At 38.3% G+C, this 11,262-nt stretch overlaps 1 protein-coding gene across 1 annotated transcript in view; it reads right to left on the bottom strand.

Moving 5' to 3' along the window:
• Positions 1-11,262, bottom strand: part of CFAP44 (cilia and flagella associated protein 44) — a 138,066-nt gene that overhangs the window by 73,356 nt on the left and 53,448 nt on the right. Inside the window, exons 18-19 of the mRNA XM_014545394.1 lie at positions 4,012-4,157; positions 3,142-3,412 (exon numbers count right to left, since the gene is read on the bottom strand). Of these exons, the coding sequence (XP_014400880.1) occupies positions 3,142-3,412; positions 4,012-4,157 (417 nt within the window). The remainder of the gene's footprint in view (positions 1-3,141; positions 3,413-4,011; positions 4,158-11,262) is intronic.

Genomic DNA, 11,262 nt, shown 5'->3' with positions numbered 1-11,262 from the left:
CCTGGGTGAGGGGCTGATAGCTGTTTGCAGGCTGGTCAAGCCCCCCAGTGGGGACCCTCACCTATGGAGGTGTGGCCAGCCTGGGTGAGGAGCTGAGGGCTGTTTTCAGGCTGGCCACACCCCCTTCACAGTGGGGGTCCCTACTGGGGTACCTGGCCAGCCTGGGTGAGGGGCTAGGGCCGTTTTCATGCTAGCCATGCCCCCTGGCAACCCAATCTCCCAGCCTCTCCTTTTTTTTCTGGGATTTATTTATCTTCTATAATTGAAACTTTGTAGCCTTGAACAGAGACGAGGGCCGGCCAGGGCAGGAAGCTTGGCTTCCTCCATCACTGGGGGCAACCCAAGCCTCCTGCTGGCTCCAACTCTGTGGTTGCATACTCGCTCCTTATTGCCTGGTGGGCATGGCTTGTGTTGTGGGTGTAGCAGAGTGGCAGATTGATAGAGTGATGGTTAATTTGCATCTTTCTCTTTTATTATAGTATAGATAGGTCTCTGCTTTTCTGTCATTCATTGTAAAGACCCTTTTTGATCAATTTGTTTTGTTACCTTGCTAGTCTTTATACCTTCATATGTATGAAATTAAGTCTAAATATTTTTATATAAGGCAGGTTTATGACTTTAGTAAAAGTGGAGTCATAAATCATGACCAATGTAAGAGACAGTGATGGCTAATACATTGCAGTTACCACTAATCACTTAGGACATAACTTGATTAAATTGTATGTATTTCCAGAGATAAGCCCCTTAGTTCTCCAAATTAGTGTGATTTTCCAGGGCCTCCTGGCCTCAGCTGTTTACAATAAATTTGAGTTTAAACAAAGGTGCTCCCAACTGTTTCAAAATATATGTCAATGCCCTAACCGGTTTGGCTCAGTGGATAGAGTGTCAGCCTGCAGACTCAAGGGTCCCAGGTTCGATTCCGGTCAAGGGCATGTACCTTGGGTTACACATCTTGCCCTCAGTACATCACAGCAAACAGGTAGCAGATAGACAGTCTCAAAGGTCAGTATGAAGCATAGTAACCTCCATCTTGTATAAAAAACTTCTGTTTGAAACTCTCTGCTATTGTTAGATAGTCCCTAGTCTTGTAAACTCTGTCATTGTAAACTCTGTCACTTTAAAACAGTCTCTTATTCTATAAAATGACTTTGTTTTTAGTTCAAATAATAGAAAAAGATCATCTTAACTGTCCAACCTTGCAAGCTAGCCATCTGATGCAATGGACTAATAATGATAATAATTCCCATATTCTTATGCCAAATGTTCATTCTTTATGTATCCAAGATTACAAACTGTCTGTAACAAGAACTCACACAGAGCCCTTTGTAAAATCTGCAAAGAAGCTCAAAGATATAAATACGAAAAAATTCCCGTGTTACTTCGCTCAGAGATTTGGAAGAGACACCTTCCTCTGGGCTTCATGCAATAAATGACTCATAATTAATTGGTTTATTAAGGCATCTTGTATCTCATTCGCTGACTTACAACACAACAAGTAAAGATCAGGAAAGATTTACTTTGAGGCTATTAGGTGAGGAAATTGCTTCGAGCCATTGCTATCTCAACACAGAACAATCGATGCATAGCTTTTAGCCCTGCTACAGCTCAAGGTTCATCAGCCTTCTGAGTTCCTTGATGCACTCTCATGATAGCATTGACAATGGATGGCTTCTCGCTGCACGTTAAAGTCACAGGGGCTGGGAAAGAGAGGGGTATAGATACCTAGGCCTCACCTTCAGAGATTCTGATTTAATTGCTCTTGGGTAGGGCTCAGGCTCTGTACTTTTAAGGACTCCCTCGCTGATTCTAAAGTACAATAAGGTAAGAACCCCAGACCAATGCAGAGCTTAGTTTTTTTGTTTGTTCAATTCTTTCTGATTTTGCCTTCTTAAAAGCAGAGTCTGCTTCAGTGATTTAAGAAATATTGATTGCAGTCATAACTAAAAGGACACAATTATACAAATGCAGGATGTATTTTTTCCTATCCAATATGGGTTTCCATAGAGAGAGTTGATGCTCTATAGAATGATAAAGATTTTTGTCTTGTTCATACACTTTCCATTCTGTAGTTACTCTTCCTGAGCTGAACCTCTTTAGACAACAGTCCATTCTCCAAATTTACCTGCTCAAATCTTCCCTATGTTCTTTGTATGTTCTTTGTAAGTTGGCCACCTGTTAAGTGGGAAGCCAATGTGTTCACAGGAATTTTAACTCTGGTTTCACTAATACAATTCCTTACTCCCAAAGCAATTCCAAAATTATTAATAATTTTGTCTAAAGGAACCACTTTGATAATAGGAAATTCAGGTCCTGTGACAGGGCCAAAGGATATACTTTGGGGATCTAAACCCTCAATCTTTATTACAAGGCCAATAATGTATTCTGCTTAAGAATACAATAATTTGCACTAAGTGGTTTGGCTCAGTGGATAGAGCGTCAGCCTGCAGACTCAAGGGTCCCAGGTTTAATTCCGGTCAAGGGCATGTCTCCTTCATGACAATATTTCTGCATCAGGTATGTAACCCAGACAACAAGAAGGGCAGCTTCACTGTATTCCTGAGCAGTGCTGTAAAAAAATCAATAAAATATATATATTTTTAAATCTTTTAAAAAAAATAATACAATAATTTAACTGAATCTTCGATGTAAAAAAATCAATAAAATATATATTTTTTTAAATCTTAAAAAAAAAGAATACAGTAATTTAACTGAATCTTCAAACATGATCCGCATTGTCATATTCTAATACTACAGGCAACCATATTTTTACAACCCCTTTCAAAGGCACAAATGATGGTATACAACGCATATCTTCCCCTTCAATGAGTGAATGAATAAAAAGTAACATACATATCTGAAAAAAATGTGCATTTTGAAAACAAATTTTGTTTTAGTGATTGATACAGAAAAACTGGCACAGTCTTTTTAATTTGGAGAATTCTATATCGTTAGTAATAAAGGGAATTCAACATCTTTAATTTTGAAAGAGAAGCACCAGAAAAATCAAGATTATAATACTAATAGAAAGATTAGTCTACAAGGTAAATGTATCTAAATAGTTTTCAATTTTTAAAGGATATGAACAATTTTAGCATCACTATTTTAAAATAAACGGTTTGTTGTTGTTAGTCAGTTACATACCCTGGGAGATGGCACTTTGGCTTTCAGGCTTTCTCTTAAATCAAAAACAGAAAAAATGGTGAACACGAAGATATTGCCATCTGCTCCAGTAGACACCAAAAACTGGTCATCAAAGCTAGCAGAAATGCTTGTAATACATCCATAAGTATTGTCATGCACAGTAAAGTGCCAGTAGCTTTCCAGAGTGGTCAATGAAGAGTCATTCGGGCTTAGGATATAGATTCGAATTGCTCCATTGTGCAGTCCACAAAACATAAAATCTTGGTTAATACTATGAAACAAAAAGAAAGCAAATTGTTCTTCATATTAATCTGAAAATGTTTAATTTTAAATTAATTGTCAAATTTCTAAATTTTTAGTAACAAAGGCATTATGGACTAAATTATGTCCCCCTCAAAATTCACATGTTGAAGCCCTCACAAACCATGGAAGCCCAAGCAAACCAATACAAAAGGGTAGAGGGAAAAAAGCCTATTTAAAAGTTGGAGCCATTACATTTGGTCTCCAAAAGGATGACTGGCATAAATGATTAATTAGTAATTATTAAATGAGTAATAATTCAATTTATGATTTCTCCAGAATCATTACCCTGACCATGCAGTAGCATCCTCCTAACTAATAGAGAGTAAATCCACACAATTCATTTGTGTGATAAACAGAATTTTTGACAAGATATTTGGTAGAGTGAATTAAATACAGTTTTAAGATCAGCTTTGATTCTATTTTTTCCTTTGATTTATTTAACATTGTTTGAGTACCCCTCCATTTAGACAGATCTTTGAAAACTGACAATATTCATAATAAACAAAAACACGGACACCAGTGGGTTATTGTTTGTTTGTTTTTTAAGTTTTCTGAAATTCTGTTCACCTGAAAGTGATGGTTTGGATGGGATTATCTTCTGTAGCCTCAAGAAAACGGAAATCGAAAGGTTCATCTTTCTGTTGTGTGATATCACTGCTTTTGTCATATGGGGGGAACTCACAATGATATAGAAAACCAGAATCATAGCCACCCTAGAAAAGGGATAAATAACATAGAAAGTGGTACTTCAATAAAAGACACATATGACCAAATGAGAAATATTTTATGATTTCAAATTTTAAAGCATAAAATAGATGTCTTATTTTCCTTAATATATTTTTATTTATTTCAGAGAGGTGGGGAGAGGAAGAGAGAGATAGAAACATCAACGATGAGAGAGAATCATTGTTTGGTTGCCTCTTGCACACCTCCCATTGGGGATCGAGCCTGCAACCCAGGCATGTGCCCTGACCAGGAATCAAACCATAACCTCCTGGTTCATAGGTCAATGCTCAATCACTGAGCCTCACCAGCTGGGAAAAATATATGTCTTAAAACATCTACTTTATTTGATTTTTATGGTGATAGATAGGTTTTATAAAGCATCTCTATTATCCATTTATATGCACCTATCCTATATAATAAAGAGATAATATGCAAATTAACCCTCATGCCCTCACAAGATGGCTGCCTATGACCAGGCTGTCAGGGGGGTTAGTGAAGGATGACCAAATGACTGAACAAGCAGGCTGCATTGTGCAACCAGGTCAGCAGGGGGATTAGTGAGGGGTGACTAAACGACTGAACAAGCAGGCTGTGTGGGGCAACCAGGCCAGCAGGGGGTGGGGGAGTCAGTAAGGGGTGACCAAGCCAGTTTTTTTTTTAGGCTGGCGGGGGGCGGGGGGGCAGTTAGGGGTGGCCAGGCAGGCAGGCAGGTGAGCGATTAGAAGCCAGCAGTCCAGGATTATGAGAGGGATGTCCGACTGCTGGCTGCCTATGACCAGGCTGTCAGGGGGGTTAGTGAGGGATGACTAAACAACTAAACAAGCAGGCTGCATGGGTCGACCAGGTCAATCCTGATGATCGGACCTAAACTGGCAATTGGACATCTCCCAAGGGGTCCCGGATTGGACAGGGTGCAGGCTAGGCTGAGGGGACCGCCCCACCCATGCACAAATTTCATGCACTGGGCCTCTAGTGCAATTATAATATGCCTTGTGATGATTTGTTTCCATTTAAAAGTCAATAGAAGAGTGTTCTCACTTCTGACTACCTACTGAATTCCATTTTATTTCAAGTATTATTCTGAATAGCAATATTTAATAACAATTAACAAAATCCCAGAGAATTTGCCGCTCACACACTAAAGAAAATACCGAAGGCTATTTTTCAGGTAGAAGATGTAATCACAAAGATATAGAAAGAAATGAATGGCAAGAAAAAGAATAAACCAAAGTGATACTAAGAAAATAAAAAACAATAATAAAATGCCTTTTGGAGACAATGAGGGAAGATCAATGGAATTAAGTATTCTAATATCTTTTTTTCTCTAGGACTAGTAAAAGAATAGATTCATATCAAATTATATTAGGTTAAGGATGCATATTATGATCTTTAGGATCACCTCCAAAAGAATAGTAAAAGAATATATAACTCATAACCTAACAGAGGAAAAAAATGGGGAAAGTGCTTTAATCATCCAATAGAAGGTGAAAAGGGAACATAGAATTAGTGTGATAAATAGAAATAGTAAGATGGTGGATTTAATCTAAAATACATTAGTTTATCACCTTAAATATAATTAGACATAGTACTCTATTAAAATAAAGACAAAAATCAACCTACAGAATTTTTTTAAAAAAAGAAGAAGCTTAACTATATGCTGCTTACAAGAGATATACTTTGAATATAAGAGTATCAAAGGCAAAGGAAAAAAATCATTAACAACTCTGAGTTGTGTTTTAGTAAGTGGATGGATTCTAATCTCATTTATTGAGCTAGAAATGGAGCAAGTTTACATGTGGTTTAAAAGTTATATTTTAAACATGTTAATTTTGAGGTGCCAAGGAGAGATATCACATTAGATCGATACATAAATTTGACTATGAGAGGAGAGATTAATAATGGAGACGAAAATTTAAGAATCATTGGCATATAATTGATATTTAAAGCCACAGGACCAGATAAAGTCACCTAGCAAGAAAGAGGGGGCACAAGACCACATCCTAGAGTAGTTCAAATTCCAAACGTTGTTCAGCAAATAAGAAGCCAGTAGAAGAGGCTAAAAAGAAGTGGCCAATAGGATGTGGTATCTTTGAAGCCAGGAAAGGAAAGTTTTTAATAAGCATGGAATAAACCCCTCCCATTGATGTGCCAACAGCAATCAAGGCTCAACTACAACAGGAAGATAAACACAGCTCACATGGGGAGCACATCTGATGTACCCAGTTCAGATGACCCGGGAGACTGTACCACTGGGCCCCATAGGAAACCTACTACATATGGCCACTCTATCAAGCCTGGGAGGTGTAGCAGCTCTACCTAATACATAGAAACAAACACAGGGAGGCAGCCAAAATTAAGAGACAAAGAAACATGTCCTAAGTGAAAGAACAGAACAAACTCCAGAAAAATGCAGCCTAACAAAATAAAATGGAAGCAAGCAATTTACCAGATGCAGAGTTCAAAACACTGGTTATAAGGATGCTCAATGAACTTAGGAGAAGAATTGCTGAATTTAATGAGAATTTCAACAAAGAGATAGGAAACATAAAAAATGGAGAGAGAAAACATTAAAAAAAACAGTCAAAAATGAAAAATGCAGTAACTAAAATGAAAAATACATGATAGGAAATCAACAGCACAGTAGATAAAGCAGAAAATCTAATCAGAGATTTGAAAGATAAGGAAGCAGAAAACACTCCCAGCCCCTAAAAATTTTTTTAAGTGAGGACAGTTTAAGAAATCTCTGGGACAACTTCAAGCATACCAACATTCATATCATGGGGGTGCCAAAAATAGGAGAGAAAGAACACAGAATTGAAAACTTATTTGAGCTCCGCGGCCACGACGGAGCTGCCGGTTGCGGCTTGTGGTGACTGGGCGCCCGGCGACGGGGGCTTCCAAGCCCGCCTCGCGAGCCGGAGAGTGGAGTGGCGAGTAGTCACCATGTTTAGATATTAGCAAGCAAATGTGTATGTCTGCATTTGAAAATGGCAGAGGGAAATAACAATGAAGAGGTAATTCACTTGAACAACTTTCACTGCCACCAGGGACAAGAGGCCCGATGCACAAAATTCATGCAAGAGTAGGCCTTCCTTCTGGCTGCCAGCTGGTGGTCAAATCCCTCTAGTATTAACTACAACAATCAAGGCTTAACTAGAACAAGACTGCGCACAAAGACCACAAGGGGGTGCACCAAGAAAGCATAAAAAATGCGGAGACAAAAAAACATGACAGAAATGGAGGATATAGAGCTAAAAAACGCAATTTTGAGGGCTTGCAAAAATGTGCTAGAAGCTGCCAATAAACTTGAGGAGAGACTCACGAAAACTAATGAGACCCTCGATGCTATGATAAAGAAACAACTAGAAATTAAGCATACACGGTCTGAAATAAAGAATATTACACCCAATAGCAGACCAGAGGAGCGCAAGAATCAAGCCAAAGATTTGAAATGCGAAGAAGCAAAAAACACCCAACCGGAAAAGCAAAATGAAAAAAGAATCCGAAAATACGAAGATAGTGTAAGGAGCCTCTGGGACAGCTTCAAGCGTACAAACATCAGAATAATAGGGGTGCCAGAAGATGAGAGACAGCAAGATATTGAAAACCTATTTGAAGAAATAATGGCAGAAAACTTCCCCCACCTGGTGAAAGAAATGGACTTACAGGTCCAAGAAGCACAGAGAACCCCAAACAAAAGGAATCCAAAGAGGACCACACCAAGACACATCATAATTAAAATGCCAAGAGCAAAAGACAAAGAGAGAATCTTAAAAGCAGCAAGAGAAAGAAACTCAGTTACCTACAAGGGAATACCCATACGACTGTCAGCTGATTTCTCAACAGAAACTTTGCAGGCCAGAAGGGAATGGCAAGAAATATTCAAAGTGATGAATACCAAGAACCTACAACCAAGATTACTTTATCCAGCAAAGCTATCATTCAGAATTGAAGGTCAGATAAAGAGCTTCACAGATAAGGAAAAGCTAAAGGAGTTCATCACCACTAAACCAGTATTATACGAAATGCTGAAAGGTATCCTTTAAGAAGAGGAAGAAGAAAAAGGTAAAGATACAAATTGTGAACAACAAACATGCATCTATCAACAAGTGAATCTAAGAACCAAGTGAATAAATAATCTGATGTACAGAATGAACTGGTGATTATAATGAATCAGGGACATAGAAAGGGAATGGACTGACTATTCTTGGGGGGGAAAGGGGAATGGGAGATGCGGGAAGAAACTGGACAAAAATCGTGCACCTATGGATGAGGACAGTGGGTGGGGAGTGAGGGCGGAGGGTGGGGTGGGAACTGGGAGGAGGGGAGTTATGGGGGAAAAAAAAAAGAGGAACAAATGTAATCTGAACAATAAAGATTTAATAAAAAAAAAAAAAAAGAAAACTTATTTGAAAAAATCATGACAGGAAATTTTCCTAACCTGAAGTAAACAGACATTCAAGTCCAGAAAGCACAGAGAATTCAAAATAAAATGAACCCAAAGAGGCCCAGACCAAGACACATCATAATTAAAATGCCAAAGGTTAAAGACAAAGAGAGAATCTCAAAAGCAGCAAGAGGAAAACAGTTAAGTTACCTATAAGGACACTCCCATAAGACTGTCAGCTGATTTCTCAACAGAAACTTTGCAGGCCAGAAGGGGTTGGCAAGAAATATTCAAAGTGATAAACAGCAAGAACCAACACCAAGATTACTCTACCCAGCAAAGCTATCATCTAGAATTAAAGGACAGACAAAAAACTTCTCAAACAAGAAAAAGCCAAGGACTTCATCATCACGAAACCAGTATTACATGAAATGTTCAAGGGTCTTCTAGAAGAAGAAGAAAAAGATCAACAATGATGCGGGAATTTTGAACTGGAACGTGTGGTGTTCCCTGAGCAGGATGGCTTTTCCCGGACTCTTTGTCCATCGGAGTCTAAGAATGAAACCACGGACAGAAGATGGTATAGTGATGGTGGAAATTTATTGAAGAACAAGTACAGACTCCCACGTGGGGATGGGAAAGAATCTCACAGCACAGACTCCCATGTGGGGAGGGGGAAAGGGTGCCACTGAGTCCCTTTTCCCTACAGTTTATAAAAGCCGAAGATGTTTGTGCCTTCAGATCCCCACTGATTGGTCACTATTCCCTTCTGATTTGGTCACTATAGCAACTCCTGAGCTCAAAGGTCAAACCTCACATGGTACACATGAGGCTCTCCTCTCTCATTGTTCTCCTATTCCCTCTGGGCTTTCTTCCTCCTTCTCTTTATTCTGTAAATGTGTACCTTTTGCTACTCCCAGCTCCCTTATGAAAATATAACTTCTGCTGCTCCCAGCTCCCTTATCTTATGGAAATGTACCCTTTTGCAACTCTGTAGCCCTGTGTTTTTTCCATGGACCCCTTAATTTTCAAAATTTCCTAAACCTGCCTATTTCACCCCCCAAAATTCCTATTTTACCCCAAAAACTCCTTTCAACAATATAAATAAAATGGCAATAAATACATATCCATCAAAAATTACTTTAAATACAAATGGGTTAAATGCTCCAATCAAAAGACATACAGTGGTTGAGTGGATAACAAAACAAGACCCTTATATATGCTATCCATAAGAGACTCACTTTAGAAAGACACACACAGACTAAAAGAAAAGGGATGGAAAAAGATATTTCATGAAAATGGAAACAACAAAAAACTGGGATAGTTATAGTTATACCAGATGAAACAGACTTTAAAACAAAGACTATATCAAAAGGCAACGAAGGACCCAGCAATTCCACTATTGGTATTTATCTAAAGAAATTCAAAACACTCAATTGAAAAAAAACATATGCATCCCCATACTCGTAGCATTATTTACAATAGCCAAGATATGGAAACAACCTAAGTGTCCATCAGTAAATGAATGAATAAGGAAGAAGTGATAATATATACAATGAAATATGATTCAGCCAAAAAGAAGAATGAAATCTTGCCATTTACAACACCATGTAGGAACCTAGAAAGTACTCTGCTGAGACTTAACAAGGTGATCACTTCATAAGTTATATAAATGTCTAACCAGTGTTATACACCTGAAACTAATATAATATTGTAAACCAAATCTAATTGAAAAATAAAAAATTATTTAAAAAAAAGAAGGATGGAGGCTCAGCTCAATCAAATATTTCTGAAAGGTCAAATGGATAGAGAAGTAACCATTGAGCTAGGCAATATGGAAATCTTTGAAGTGAAGTGGTGGAGATAGAAACTCAACTAGAATTGGTTAAAGAGCAAATAGGCGGTGAAGAATTGAAGCCAGCAATTACAGATGACTATTTCAAGAAAGTTTCATATAAAGCAGCAGTGGAGGGGAAGGAAAGAGAGATTAAGGGGAAAAATTTAAGATAAGTACTAGAGCATGCTTATGTGCTGATAAGAACTGAGTTACTAGAAAGAAGTTGATGATACAGAAGACCAGGTGGCTTACTTCAGATGCAACATCTTTGAGAAAAGGAGAGGGGATGGGATCAAGAGACATCTAGACCAGTGTACCTGGGAAGGTCCAAGGGACCATTCAAGATTTGTAAAAATAGGTGAAGCAGACAAAACTTGTAAAGATCCCTGTATAGCAAAAGTATACTGGATAGCACTACCATTATTTTCAAAATGCTAATTATTTTCAAAATGTATAAACAACAGACTCAGCAGGAAAACACCTTATACCTTTGCCCTCTTCTATCTCTGATTCTTTTCCCCTTGACCTCTTAGAATATGGATGATTATCATAGGTGATAACAAGTAGACATATAAGAGATATATAAAGATGATATAAAAACAATGGTAACTCACACTCATTCTTCAAACTCCACATCTTTAATAGTAATTAGTAAATGAAGTCATACCATAAGAGTGAAAAAGTAAATATGTACTGAATATAATGACTATCAAATATGTTGGTTTAGGGTTGACATAACAACTATTTATTATATTACTAGAGGCCAGGTGCACAAACATTTGTGCACTCAGGGGGGTCCCTCAGCCCGGCCTGTGCCCTCTCGCAGTCTGGGACCTTCAGGGGATGTCCACCGGCTGGCTTAGGCCTG

This window comes from Myotis brandtii, unplaced genomic scaffold (genome assembly GCF_000412655.1).
Source record: "Myotis brandtii unplaced genomic scaffold, ASM41265v1 scaffold406, whole genome shotgun sequence".
In the NCBI taxonomy this organism is placed as follows: Eukaryota; Metazoa; Chordata; class Mammalia; order Chiroptera; family Vespertilionidae; genus Myotis; species Myotis brandtii.
This window is presented reverse-complemented; position numbering and strand designations above follow the sequence as displayed.